The following is a 14358-nucleotide window of genomic DNA, read 5'->3' on the forward strand; positions in this document are numbered from 1 at the left end:
CCACGCTCTGAGCTGGGGGGAGCTTTGCTGGAGATGTGGCTGGAGGCTCCTCCTGGCAGCCTGCCCCACAGCACTGAGCGCTTTGTTACTCGCTTTTATCAGCTGGGGAGCCAGTTGTTCCCCTAACATCTGAAACTGTTTTCCGTGGATTCCTTTACATTTACTAACAGCTGCCACGGCTTCCTGCAGGCTCGCCAGCCCCCGCACCCCGCGGGTGCTGCTGCAGCAGGACCACGGCGCTGGCTCTGTGCCTGCAACACTCCTGGATCAGCTCCTGCAAAAACGATGGTTTTGTTGCTTTTTTCTTCTTTTTTTTTGCATATAAGACTTTTGCTGCTCGTGACCTGTGCCAGGCTCTGCTTTTTACTGCTGTTTGGCCTCAAACAAGGAACGAGCAACTCAGGCCCTGGAGGTTTTTGGCTGAGCTTGTCCTGCAGCAGCAGCAGCGCCACGAGCCCTTGTTTCTGCAGTGCTGTTTCCAGGGATTAACCACAAAAGGTTTCTGTCCAAAGGGCCCCTGGGTTCCTCTTTTGCTCAGCCTCAAGAGCCTCACGTTTTTAGCCAAAAAAGGAAATGACCCAGCTGCACGTAGAGCTGGAACATCTGGATTTTATCCCTGTCATGAATGGGTCATGGCTGCGAGCGGCCCCGGGCCTGATTTACGGGAGGGGGAGGGTGATGTCATGCAAAAACCTCCCCTGGGTTCTCAGAGCATGGTCTGAAGCAGGCACGGAAATACTCCTCAGCACGCAGCCAGGCGAGCAGAGCCTTCACTGTGAGCCCAGCATTAACCACACACTGAGCTTGAAAAGCCACCTTACAGAGGGACACGGTGGCTCCTGCCACATGCTTTTGGGGCTCACTGTGGGCATCCCTCTCTGCCCTGTGGTTGAGGGCTCTCTCTTTCCAGACTGACTTTTCAGCTCCCTGCTGGAGGTCACCCATTTCCCAGCTGCAGGCATCTACATGCAGCGTCAGGTCATGGCTCCAGCACAGCCTCTTCTGAGCTCTTAAACCCAACATGGACCTGCCCCAGCAGCTCCTGCAGCCCTGCAGGGATGGGTCTGGAGACCAGGTGCAGCTGAAGGCTTGGGCTTGGACCTGTGTGTGGTAACAAGCCCAGGTCCACCACTGTCCATCCTGCCTGGGGTAGTGGGGAACCAGAGCTGAAGGTGAGCTTTCTCCTTTGCCTCTGTTACGTGAGGTTAGGGATGTGGCTGAGCCCTGCAGGCATCCTGAATGCTCCTCCTGTTGTTATCCCTTCTTCCAGACCCTCAGCTAAGGTCCAAAAAGGTGGGGAGGCAGCAGAACTCACAGAGACAGCTTTATTCCTCAATATACTCAAGGATCATGTAGTTCCAACCCCCCTGCCTAGCAGGGCCACCAAACATACACATTTACTAGTTCAGGTTGCCCAGGAGACCCCATAGATCCCCATAGAGACCCCATAGACCCCCATAGAGACCCCATAAAGACTCCATAGACCACATAGAGACCCCATAGACCCCATAGATTCCCATAGAGACCCCATAGACCCCATGGATCCCCATAGATCCCCATAGAGACCCCATAGATTAGGTTGCCCATGGCCCCGTCCAACCTGGCCTTGAACACCTCCAAGGACGGGGCATCCACAACCTCCCTGGGCAGCCTGTTCCAGGACCTAACCACTCTCCTAGTGAAGAACTTCCCCCTAACATCCAACCTAAATCTTCCCTCTTTTAACTTCAAACCATTTCCCCTAAGTCCTGACATCCTTCAGCCGTGATGTCCAAAGCCCATTAAGCACAACGTCTGTTCATCCCAGGAGCAACAACTGTAACCCCAAGGCAGGCAGGAAGGAGGCAGCACCGGACTGAACATGTTTTATTCTGTTTGGGCTGTGATTCATGGCTGTATAACGCTGCCCACAGCCACATTGAAGCTGGAGGCTTTCACCCCAGCCTGGGGGCACCTGCAGTGCTCTCAATCCTTCCGACTTTATGGGTTTGAAGCGAGAGGTGTCAGAAAAGTTCTGTTTATTCCCTGTATTGTCTCACAGCTGGACTGCAGGCTCTGGAGGTCCAGAAGAAAGTGCTCTCGATACCGGAGTGGTTTCTCACTGCTCTACACCTTCACATGGGCTAAAATCAACGCGGAACCACATTCAATCCGGATCAAGCGGCTCAAGGAAGGGGTCGGACCCTTCCGGTGTTACACAGCGAGCTTCTGGTTCCGGGCTGGACGGGGGAAGATGGAGACGATCCTGGAGCAGCAGCGGCGCTACCATGAGGAACGAGAGCGGCTGATGGACGTCATGGTGAAGGAGATGCTCACTAAGAAATCCACGGTGAGCTCGGGGATGGGAGTGGGGGGACACAGGGGGTGTGTGCCCGGGGAGGGGGGGGGGGGGGGTGTGGGGTAGGCCGTGCTCAGGCCTTCATTATTAACGCCGTTTATTTCTATGCAGCTCCGCGATCAGATCAACTCCGACCACAGGACTCGGGCTATGCAGGATGTGAGTGGGGCCGGGGTGGGAGTGGGGCTGGGGGCAACTCGGGTGGCTGTGGAGGTGCAGGGCCCGGATCGGCCCCGGTTTGGTTGAGGTTCTTTGTGTCAACGTGAGGTTTGTGTTGTGTTTTAGAGGTACATGGAAGTGAGCAGCAACCTGAGGGACCTGTATGACGATAAGGATGGGTGAGTGTATAGCGGGCTGGAATGGACATGAGGCTGCCTTGGATCTGCTGTATACACCACAGACATGATGCTGCAATGCAAAGCTGGGGGTCTGCCCTAAAGAGGAGGACCCAGATTTCACATGAAACATGCAACACAAACACTTCTCAAGCAGAAAGCACAGAGCAGTACTACAGCCCTGTCCCCATTCCTATCCCCATATGGGGGTGAAGCTGATCCCCCACCACACTCCTACCTCCTCTCACCCAACCCCACCAGCTGTACCAGACCCTCTGGTATTGAATCATTGAGGAAGACGGTCTCTAACTGAGACTGCAGCGTTTGCAATAGAGATGTGACCCTGATCCTCAAAGCACAATCCTGGCTGCCTGTGGAACATCAGTGGGTGTATGGGAGATTGGTAATCACAGCCTGAACCTCTGATTAATCAGCTGAGCCAAGTGTTGGGTCAGCTGTGGGAGCACAGGTGAGAGTAATTTAGCTGTGCTAGACCTCATTGAAGGGCTGACCACCACTAATGCAGCATCTCTTGGTGATTGCTGCTTGGTAGTGATTGCTTCAGTGGTTCCCAGCAGATTTAAGGCTTCCATATGGGTGAGCTTAACCTGTAAATAACCTTTTGGTTATTTACTACCATCTTTCCATTATTGTCCCCATATGGTGGGGCTGTGCTTTCAGTCTCACTTGTGTTTTGTGGGAGCAGAATGCAATGTTAGACTTCCAAACATTATACCAATATAAACCAACATAAACATGCTTTCTATATGCAACCTGTCTTCTTTTTATGAACCTGTAGCTTACGGAAGGAGGAGCTCAGTGCCATTTCAGGGCCAAATGAATTTGCTGAATTCTACAACAGACTGAAACAAATTAAAGAGTTCCACCGCAAGCATCCCAATGAGGTAAGCAGCAGCTCCATAAGGATAACTGGTTTGTGGTGTGTTGGGCTTCATCTTTGCTGTATTAAAATGTCATTCGGGAAAACAAAGTGTTCAGAAATAGGTGGTGCTTTGAGACTTTATATGAGCCTCTGTCTGAGTAGGAGAAAATGCAGGATGCTCACCATGTCCTCCACACTCTCTATTAGTTTAAGAGCATTCTGCTTCTGAGCTAGCATCCATTCTTGCCTGCCTAATGCTATCTAAAGTCACTGGGTTGAAATTTTTTTCTTCAGTGCAAATATAATCATAAAGAAGTGCTTGAAACATCTTTTCAGTTACTTGTTTTACTGTTTGCAGTATGTATGAATTACTCCTGGGCATTAGCTGAACTAATCCCCTTTTCTATAACTTCTTCTGTTCCTGAAGATTTGTGTTCCAATGTCAGTGGAGTTTGAGGAACTGTTGAAGGCCAGAGACAACCCAAGTGAAGAAGCTCAAAGTAAGTCTTCAGGGTTTTGTTTGTTTCTTGTTTGAGGTTTGTTTAGGTGAGAATACATTGCTTGCTGTGATTTAGTGACCTGTCTGTTCTGCTTTGATTTCCACCTCCCTTTCCCTACATTAACCATAACAACTGTTTTAATGTCATTTAAATTCTTCTGAGCTGCAGCCACCCTGAAATATTCCACTGTTGTGATGGTTCTTTTGGGGGATGGTCTGATATAACACTAGGAAGCTGGTGGCCATCTAGTCAATGAGTATCCATTTGCATTATAAACATGCTTAAGAAAGATAAACTAGTCTGCAGTTAATTATTTTCAGCTTCTAAAGCATGCATAGAACAAGCAGAGGATGTTGAGTTTGTAACAAAGCCCTGCATGCTCTTTCCTGCAGACCTGGTGGAGTTCACAGATGAAGAAGGGTATGGGAGATACTTGGATCTGCATGATTGCTATCTCAAATACATTAATCTGAAATCATCAGAGGTAAGTGGTTACAGTACTGTGGGCACTCAGTTGTGTTACACTTCAGTGCTGAAGGCTCTTTCTTTCATCCTTTGTTTGTTTTAAATGTCATTTATTTCCAAATAGCTATTTCATGGTGCTTGTTTTGCATTGTGTTAGAAAGCACACCGTAAACCCCAGCCCTGTGCAGACCATGCAGAATAAAGGCATGAGCTTTGAGCTTTTCTTCTAGTCTGGTAACTGGAAATTGGTTGCTGATATGCTGTGTGTATCTAAAGTCTGAATCAAACTTCCTTTCATTCTTAGAAACTGGATTACATCACTTATCTGTCTACATTTGACCAACTCTTTGACATCCCCAAAGAGAGAAAAAACGCTGAATATAAGAGGTGAGTCTTTTTCCTGCCTGCTTCATTCATGAAAGTAGTTGATGAGAAGGAATTTGCTTCTCAAGTGTCCAGGAGCAGAGCTAGCAATCAAGCAGAGGTGACAGAGATTGGGTCACTGAGCTGTATTAACTCGGTCATAAATCCCTTGAGCCCTGAGAGGACATGAAGCACAACAAAACGTGGGAAGCCGTTGGGCTTCTAATTTTGTGGCAGTACTTTAGTTTGCTGTATTGAAAGCTGTTCTAATCTTGGTAACTTTGTTATATCAGTACTTTGGTATGGAATTGTCTGTGCTGATAATTACTTTGCCAGGTATCTTGAAATGCTTCTGGAGTACCTACAGGAGTACACAGATCGAGTGAAACCATTACTGGACCAGAATGAGCTCTTTGGGAAAATTCAGACCGAGTTTGAGAAGAAGTGGGAAAATGGGACGTTCCCTGGCTGGCCGGTGAGCAGCTGTGAATTCAGTGTCAATGCATTTGTATTTGTGCTGGATTTCCCTTGAGTTGTCTGTGTTAAATCATTGTTGAGGTTAAGCTTAATAGCAAGATGCGTAGCTGCATGTCACAAAGGTGGAGTTTGAAGAGAACTCTTATTTGGAAGTAGTCTTTTTAAAGGTTTGCTTGCTTTTAATCTTTTCTGTTATTTCACTACATGATTCAGTGATAGAATAGAATGCTTCTGTGTGTGTGAAATGAACTGTCTTCTCTTGGCAGAAAGAGACCAGCAGTGCCCTCACTCATGCTGGAGCCCACCTGGATCTCTCAGCATTTTCCTCTTGGGAAGTAAGTATTCAGTTCTGCGTATCTGGTTCTAAACGTGAAGCAGATGGGAGCTTAACCATCTGGTTTCTTTCCATCATTTTTGCTTCTTGAGCTTTTGGTTTTGGCTCTGTGTTCTCTGGATGAGACTTTGGTTATGCTGCTGATTTAATTTCTGCCACTAGAGGGCTGCAACTTGAAAGGTCTGTTGAGATTTGTCACACTCCTCCTTTATTTTCAGTAAGGAGCGGCGCACACTTGACAGCCATTTACGTATATTTTTAATAGCTCTTATCTTACCGTGGTTTTCTGCATTGAATAGGAATTGGCCTCCCTAGGACTGGACAGACTAAAATCAGCGTTATTGGCTCTGGGACTGAAATGTGGCGGGTAAGATGCACTCTCTTTACCCAATTCCCTTTCAGTTTTTCAGGTCTTCCCACTTTGCATTCCTTCATGGGATGTTTATTTGGCTTCTCTACTGTACAATAATTACTTTAATGATGGTCAACACATTAAAAACCAATCAGGGGATTCTGTGATCAACAGTTTGGTTGTACTGAAGTCTCTTATAGAGAAGAATTTGCTCTAAAGAGCAAAGACAAAGGATTATAGAAATTCTTTTCGTCTCTTAAAGGCTGAATTTCTTAATGTTGTTCCATGAATTCAAATAGCATTCTGGAAATAGAAAAAAACAGTGATCTGAATTCATCTTTTCCCTGTTTCCCTGCAGGACTCTGGAAGAACGTGCTCAGAGACTTTTTAGTACTAAAGGCAAGTCCCTGGAAGCACTTGATCCTTCCTTGTTTGCTAAGAATCCAAAGACAAAGGGAATCAAAAGGTGAGTTCTTAGAGGTCATTCTCAAGTTGGCACTCATCCCATCAGTGGGATGTAAGCATCACCACTATGTAGTTATGTTAGATTCCCAGAGTGTTGGAATCCTTTTATGTTGGTCCTGAACCAAATGTAGGATATCAGAGCTGAATAGTTTGCATGCAGTTTAGTTCATGCCAACTGTTTCTCTTCTCTTGCTGCACATGAGTCAAACACATCCTTAAGAGTTCCACATATGTTTGGTGATTGCAGTTCTGGAATGGACTTAGTGAAATTTCCTTATCTGTTTCTAGAGACACCGAAAGAAATAAAGACCTTGCATTCCTGGAAGCTCAGATATATGAATACGTAGAAGTTCTTGGGGTAAGGACTTTATTTTGTCCTTGAGCTTTTGGTTACAGACCTGTCCAGCAATGACCAGATCATTTTGTCTTTACCCAGTGTCTTCATAGACTATGTGTCCAGAGGAGTTGGTTTTCTTTCCACAAGTTTACATGGAAGCCTGCCTGCCTTTATTTCTTTCTTGTTCCTCCTTAATGCTTGCCTTTAATTCTTGCTTCAATTTGGAGTATGGTGGCAGCTGCCATTGGCTTGCCATCTTATTTTATTGCTGTTGTGTTGTGTGAACAGTTCCTTCTGTTTTCTTACTCTCTAGGAACAGAGACACCTTACTCATGAGAATGTGCAACGTAAACAAGCACGGACAGGGGAAGAGAGGGAGGAGGAGGAAGAAGAGCAGATCAGTGAGAGCGAGAGTGAAGATGAAGAAAATGAAATCATTTATAATCCTAAAAATCTGCCTCTTGGTTGGGATGGCAAGGTAACCGAGACTGTTAGGTCTGGATTTAGCTCTGAACAAGTGGGAGATTCTGCTTAACTCAGTGCTTCTCTTCTATTTGAACCTCCTTTGTCACTTGGCCTAATCTTTCTTTGTATTCCTTCTCAGCCAATACCGTACTGGTTATATAAATTACATGGATTAAACATCAACTACAACTGTGAGATTTGTGGTAACTACACCTACCGAGGGCCCAAAGCTTTTCAACGCCATTTTGCTGTAAGTAATGTTTTGTCACAGGAGCCATCAGTGCCACATTCAGATAATGTTTATATATCCAGAGCTTATGAAGAGAGCTTAAGGAGCTTATGGGTTCTGCCAATTTCTGTCTGCTCTCCTGTTGTTTGAACACTGATATCCAGGCCTGATTGATGCAGAGCACAGTCAGTGTCTTGTTACCATCAAAAAAAAAAGGTGTTTGGGAGATCTGTGTTTTGTTAGTATTTGTTTTACACTGTTTAGATTGCAATATGTCTTCTAATAGGCACTGTGGGTGAGTTGGTGTTTCCTCTCAGAGACTTTTGCCTCTCGTTCCCAGGAGTGGCGTCATGCTCATGGAATGAGATGCCTGGGCATCCCCAACACTGCACATTTTGCCAATGTCACACAGATTGAGGATGCTGTCTCACGTAAGTCTTGATGGCATTTCTTTACACACCACTGGGAATACTACAAGGACAATTGGTATTTACTAACTCTGGCCAAAAACGTATTACCCCATGATTGGTGGCTTATTTAAGGAAGGAGTGTAAGAAGCATGATGCTGCTGGGATTACCCTTCATTGGAACATCTCTCCCAGTTCTTTTGTTTTCTTGCTGAATGCCTACAGAAGTAGATGTTTGCTAGGAATACCAGCCAAGTGTCTTTTTGTTGCCAGCTGTTTTGTCTGCATTGCTTTATGTATGAAATCTCAGCCAAGTGTAGCGGGACACCATTAATTCAGAGCACGACTGCGTGATCCCATGCAACTGGTACTTAATTGTTACTCATCACAGTCTCCATGGGGAAGCCAGCAAAACATTCAGAAATGATGGAGCCTCTAGGGAGATTTTGAAAGCCTGCAGTACATGGGGAAAGGCACAGGAGTGGCAGTGTTTGGGGTTTATTGTATTTATTTATTTTAAAAGCTGATGGATTTTAGTCATTTAAAACCCAGTATTTGAAGGGAAACGGTTCTCATATTGTGAATGACTTTGTATTTACAGTGTGGGCAAAGCTGAAGCTACAGAAGGCTTCAGAGAGGTGGCAGCCTGATACGGAGGTAAGATGATAAAGGCACTGGGATGTTTCTAGTCCAATGTATTTGGGGGCCTTCATCTATCTTGCATGAAGTGGCTCTGGATGGAGAGTTTCTAACACAAGCTGTATCGCAGGCTGAGGTCTGCAGTGCACTTCAGAGCCTTCTGTAATTATTCTGAATCTAGATAAGATCTTCCTGAGCTCACTTCTAGATCCACTGCATGTCTTCATATAGAGAGGCTCTTGGCAGAGTGGTTGTGCTCACATACAAGCAGAGTTTAACTGTGAATGTTGTAGCACAACCTGAGTCAGGCTGCATGCCTCTAAACTGTTCATTCCACTTTAGGAGGAATATGAGGACTCCAGCGGGAATGTGGTGAATAAAAAGACCTACGAAGACTTGAAACGTCAAGGGCTGCTGTAACGTTTCCCAGGTGAAGGATTTCACATCAGGAAAAATAACAGAGGAGCGTCACCAGCTCCAGTTCTTCTCCATTTTATCAATTTCCTTTTTTATTTGCATGACCATAGGATACTTTATAGGATCGCTTTCTAGTAAGCCCTTTGTGAAAAGCAGTCTTGTGATGTTATTTTATATTAAAAAACAAAACAACAAACCTTAAAAATAAATGGATTTTTAACTTAGGGAGTGCTTATAATGTGTCTCCTTTTGTATGCTGGAAGGAGGAGGTTTGATGATGGTGTTTTTAGACACTTTCTACATGGTTTGAATTGTTAGAAACAATCAGTTCTTCCATCAGCACTAGAATAAGAGTTTTTATGATGAGGATTGCCTTCTTTAAAGCACATATGAACATGCTGACAATACGTAGTAGTCTTGTACTGTATAACAGTTTAATGTCTTTCTTTGTGCTCCTTTGCAGATCAGATACTTGGCCTGCATTGCTGCTTTGGTTTCAAGTCTGGCTTTCTGTGAGGCTTTGGCTATTGGGATTTTGTTCAGGGAACAAATAAATGAGCTTTGTATAGGATGGGCTGCCGTGTGGGTAGTCTATGTTAGTTTGTCCAGCACTGGGCATTGACTTGATGACCTGGTAGCACAGATCCTTCCTTTGGTTCTCTTGAATCACAGTACTGCCATGTGAATTAATACCCTGTGAGGAGAAAATAGGCATTGGGCAGAGGACTTGTGCTTTGTGGCAGCCCTTTCTCTGTCTTTTGCTGCACACAGACATTTGCATCTCCAAATCCAGCAGAGCTGCAGGTAACAAACCCTTCTCCCTGGGTGATGGTTTGCGCAGCTGCTGGTTGGCAGGGTGGGGCTGCTTGCTGGCACCAGGGTATGAGCTGTGCTGCAGCTGCTTGGTGCTCAGAGGCTCTCCATCTCTTGCAGCAGCTGCAGGCTTCTTTTGGGGCACGGACACACAGGGTGAGTTTGTGAGCAGATTCCTTTCCCTGCTTGGGGGTTGAGCAGGTTGGTTCCCTGCTTGTCTCAGGGTTGAGCCTTTTCTGGTTTGTTCTTAGCTTGTCCTGGAGGTGGGTCTGGCTGTGCTGGAGCTGTATCCTCCTCAATAAGGGCTGTTCTAACCTGCTGTGGGTTGGGGGGCTGCCCTGCTCTGGGAGGTAAGAAACTCCCTCCCAATCCAGCCTGTATTGTTCTCTGTCGTTCTGAAAGAGTGCCCTGGCAATGCTGTCTGAGCTTAAATCCTAAGGCAGAAGGGGGGAGTATTTGGAAAACAGCCTTGGAGCATGTTTGGCGTTATCTCTACTGTTTCCTTATTTCAACTGGCAAAGATTTGGCAAGGAAAATGTCTGGTTTCATTCAATGGAGAGCAAATTATCTCAGGAAACACCGAAGGAGGTAGAAACTTCCCCATCCATGGTGTGAGCAGTGCAGGGGGTCGGTGTTGGGAAGCAGTGCAGACAACTGGATTCAGAATTCCATGCAATGGGGGGATGTACGTGCCACCATCCTGAGCTGGGCAGCTTCTTCATTCACAGCAGCATCAGCAGTTTGCTGTGTGTGGTGCCAAGCTGGCATTGCTCACAGCTCTGTGTTACACAAGGAGTTACCACACCAACAGCAGCTCATGGCCTCCCAGGGGGCTCCTGTTCAGCAGGGCTGGGCTGAGCCCATGGGGAGAAGTGCTCCCAGGGTCCCCCTTGGTGTTTGTTCAGCCTTCTGCTGCAACTAAGGCTGGAAGGGCCTGGTTTTTGGTCCACAGTGCCACACAAGGATAACCTCTGGGTGATGAGCTGGTTCTGATTGCCCAGTCCTGATTGCATCTCTCTGCCAGGTCCCAGCTGAGGTTGCTGGTAGAGATGATGGCAGCTTACCGGCAGCTCCTCCCTGCTCAAGGTAATGGGGGCTCTGAGCAGTGTCTACCCCAGAGCTGGTACCCCACAGCTTGCACAGATCCCTGCTCTCTAAGGGAGGCAGCCAGGGCTGATATTGGTCCTTGATGGTCCCAGTTGTCTCTGCTCTGTTTCAGGCCTGCTGCTCTGTGTCTTGGCTCTGCACTTCTGCACCCAGGGCTCTCTTGTTATAGCAGGTGAGTGCACAGCAGAGGATCTTCTTGGGAATGGGGCAAAGGCAACTTGGTGCGATGGCACAATGTCCCTGTCCCCTCTTGGCTGTAAGCTATTGGACAGAGCTGTGCTCAGGGAACTTTTCTTGACGTTTTCACCCCAGAAATGGCTCTTATCTCCCATACAATGTGCCTTGAAGGGCAAGGGAGAAGTTGCTGTAATGTTTCCATAGTCAGCCATTATCTCTGATCTACTGGGCAGGCTCCTCACTGCTGGCTGCAAACGGATCTTTATTCTTGTTTGGGATAGGGAACCACAGAGCTCGTTAAGCACATGGATGTTATTTCCTTCACCAAGGGGGAACTCTGTGTTTTTTTTCAGGGCACAAAGTGGTCAACATGTCCACAGCCACCAACCACACTTCAGTGGCTGCCACCAAAGCTTCAGTGGCCACCAAGCAGACCTCAGTGGCCACCACCAGAGCCTTGATGGCCACCTCCAAGCAAGCATCAGTGGCCACCACCAGTGCCTCAATGGCCATCTCTAACCAGGCATTGATGGCCACCAACCAGGCACTAGTGGCCACCAACCAGGCACTGGTGGCTACCAGCCAGGCATCAATGGCCACTTCCAACCAGGCATTGGTGGCTACCAGCCAGGCTTCAGTGGCCACCACCAAAGCCTCAATGGCCACCTCCAACCAGGCATTGGTGGCCACAAACCAGGCTTCAGTGGCCACCACCAGTGCCTCAATAGCTGCCTCTAACCACAGCTCAATGACCATCACCACCTCGGTGGATACCAGCCAGGCTTCAATGGCTGCTAACACCTCCATGAACCATACAGAACAAACCCCGGTAAGGAGAGGGAAGGGGGATGCTGGCCATGCAGAAGCTCTGCTGCGCTGTGACTCCTGGCATCTCCTCCCCCCCAGCTCAGCTGTCAGAGCTTCCAGTGCTCCAGGGAGAGGTGTTACCAGGATGAAACCCACAGCAACATGACGGCTACCTGCCACAATGAGACCTTCTGCGAGGTACGGAGCTTACATTGGCTGCTGGGGGCTGTGAGCACAACACCTGCTTTTCCTTTGCCTCTCCCACAGTCTGTCCATTATCTTTGCTCCTCCATAATGCACTTCTAATGGTGTTTTTTTTCCCCTTTGGCTCTACTATTGCAGCTTTATCGCTTCTCCAGCACGAATTACACAGCCAGGTGCAGCAGTATGTGCAGTGCAGAGCTGTGCAGGACCAATGGCAGCGTGACCCTACAGCAGTGCACCATGGAGTGCTGCAACACCTCACTCTGCCTGCAGCTCAATGCAAGCTCCTATGGTAACTGCTCCCTGGTTTATCCCACTGCATGTGAGAGCAATGGGTTTGCAGACCCATCATGCAGGGCTGGCTGCATCGCTGCAGTTCCTCTGCCCTGGTGTGTGGATATGAAGGCTGCACATGGGCTGTGTTCTCTCTGCCCATAGGTGATCTTCCTTCCACCACTGTGCCACCCACAACCACCATCACCACCCCACGGCTTCCCCCAAGAAACGTAGGTACCCAATGTGATCTTTGTGCCAAAGCTGCCTTGAAAGGGGAACAAACCCTTAACGAGCTTTGCAAGGACAGAGATATAAGGGTACAAACCACCTGCATTGCCCCAAGCTGGCTGTGGGACAAAGCCTAATTGAGCCACAGAGGGGGTAGAGTGATGCTGGGGCACCCAAGTGATGGGTTGGATGGAGCTTTATCTCTGCACAGCCTCACTGAGAGGAAGGAAAAGGAGGTTTGAAACTTCATGGTGGTGTTGCAGTGAGGTTTCCTGCAGTGGCAGATGGGAGCTTTCTGTCTCTTATCTCTGTGTATGAAAAGCCGGAGGCAGATGATGTCAAATGTTGAGATACAGTGGGGGTTTGAGAGGGCACTGTGGGAGGAAGGGCTGCCCAAGGTCCAGATCTGGCCCTGGGCATCCTGCTGCCTGCACCACACCTGCATAGGTCTCCTCTGGTCTTGTTTTGCAGGGCAAGATCTGTGCAGCATTCTCCTGCCACGGGGATGGATGTTTCAAAGGCAAGAAGAGCACAGCAAGATGCTTTGTTGGGCATGATTTCTGTGAGGTATGGTTGGGATGGGACAAGTGGGATGTGCTGGAGTCTGTGTGCATCCCCTCAATGCAAATGCCAGAGGCTGGGCAGGATCAGCAGGTCAACCTCTCTCCTCCTTCCAGGTGAAGAAGACGGGCTCCAATTACGTGGCAGGATGCAGCAAAGCCTGCAAGTCTGCCAAGCCTGTCTGTGCCCATGGGGTGAAAGCTGCCTGTTTCCAGGAGTGCTGCCCTGCCACCCCCAAGGGCAGCTGCCTGAAGCTGGATGGCAAAGTTCACATGAGTGGTGCTGGGCTGGTGGCTGTGTCCCCACTGCTGCAGCTCCTGGCGTGTGGGACAGCCCTCCTCTTGAGCCTCAGGGCCTCCACTCCCCTCCATGGGTAAACAGCAGCCCTGCAGCCTTTCCTGTCCTTGATTTCGGCTGAGATCACTATCAAACACCCTCTGTTGCATCCCCATGCCAGGAGCAAGGTGCCCTGGAGCTCGTAGACGGCGGCTTCTCTCCCCAGCTGCTCTGTGCTACACATCATCCCCAGGAGCTGTGAGCTGCAACACTGCACCTCTGCACTGCAGGGATGGCAGATGGAAGGAGAGACCTCAAGTGTAGGAGTGAGAGGGTGCTGAGCCAGCTTGGAACCCAGGAACCTCTGCCTTGACCCAAGGCACAGCTTATACAATGTAGTTACAAGTGTTTGCAGTACAGCTGTCTGAACATCCACTTAGTTTCTTAATAATGCCTCCTGTCCCAGTAGGCTCTACTGTTTTGTCTCTAGGTCTTAGGCAAGGAAATGGGTCTGAGCTAAAATGTTGTGTTAGACCATCCTGTTTCTTATCTATGATTCTCTATGGGTAGAGCAGAGATATGAGTGTGAGCCTGTAACACAAGCTGCCTCCCAGCCTGCTCCTGTATCATCACAGCTGGTATTGGTTCTGTGGTGCCACTGTGCAAACACGTACTGTCCTCTTCCTGCTCTCCTTTAAGAAAACAATAAAACAATAATAAGGAAACAACGGGATGGAACTTAAAGCTATTTCTGTTCCAGAAGTGATTCACAGCGCCACGTTTCTTGTAAGAGCAGCACTCTGGAGTTGGAAGCAGATATTTCTCGCTGTTCTCCTTTCGTTTCCTCTTTGTAGCCTTTTATCTGCTCTGCATCGCTGCCGAGAATGGAGCAGCAAACACGGG

General features: G+C 48.1%; 2 protein-coding genes across 2 annotated transcripts; both read left to right on the forward strand.

Annotated features, from left to right (window-relative positions):
* The first annotated feature begins 2225 nt into the window (after positions 1–2225).
* SF3A3 (splicing factor 3a subunit 3) lies at positions 2226–9230 on the forward strand. Its single transcript, XM_015883652.3, has 17 exons — positions 2226–2329; positions 2450–2497; positions 2624–2676; positions 3473–3578; positions 3984–4056; positions 4449–4540; positions 4826–4908; positions 5221–5359; positions 5628–5696; positions 5995–6062; positions 6406–6513; positions 6801–6870; positions 7163–7327; positions 7454–7564; positions 7884–7974; positions 8552–8607; positions 8932–9230. The coding sequence occupies exons 1-17, from the start codon at positions 2234–2236 to the stop codon at positions 9007–9009; spliced, it is 1506 nt and encodes a 501-aa protein (XP_015739138.1). The 5' UTR covers positions 2226–2233; the 3' UTR covers positions 9010–9230.
* A 478-nt stretch (positions 9231–9708) lies between these two features.
* On the forward strand, positions 9709–14183 carry LOC107324007 (uncharacterized). The gene is made up of 11 exons (XM_085518488.1): positions 9709–9810; positions 9940–9975; positions 10844–10905; positions 11039–11098; positions 11457–11932; positions 12010–12108; positions 12253–12406; positions 12553–12620; positions 13090–13185; positions 13296–13552; positions 13637–14183. Exons 3-11 carry the CDS (start codon positions 10869–10871, stop codon positions 13659–13661), a joined length of 1272 nt encoding a protein of 423 aa, XP_085374614.1. The 5' UTR covers positions 9709–9810; positions 9940–9975; positions 10844–10868; the 3' UTR covers positions 13662–14183.
* The last annotated feature ends 175 nt before the right edge of the window (positions 14184–14358 follow it).

The sequence above is a fragment of the Coturnix japonica genome, chromosome 17, assembly GCF_054131305.1.
Source record: "Coturnix japonica strain WE chromosome 17, WE-NBRP24, whole genome shotgun sequence".
In the NCBI taxonomy this organism is placed as follows: Eukaryota; Metazoa; Chordata; class Aves; order Galliformes; family Phasianidae; genus Coturnix; species Coturnix japonica.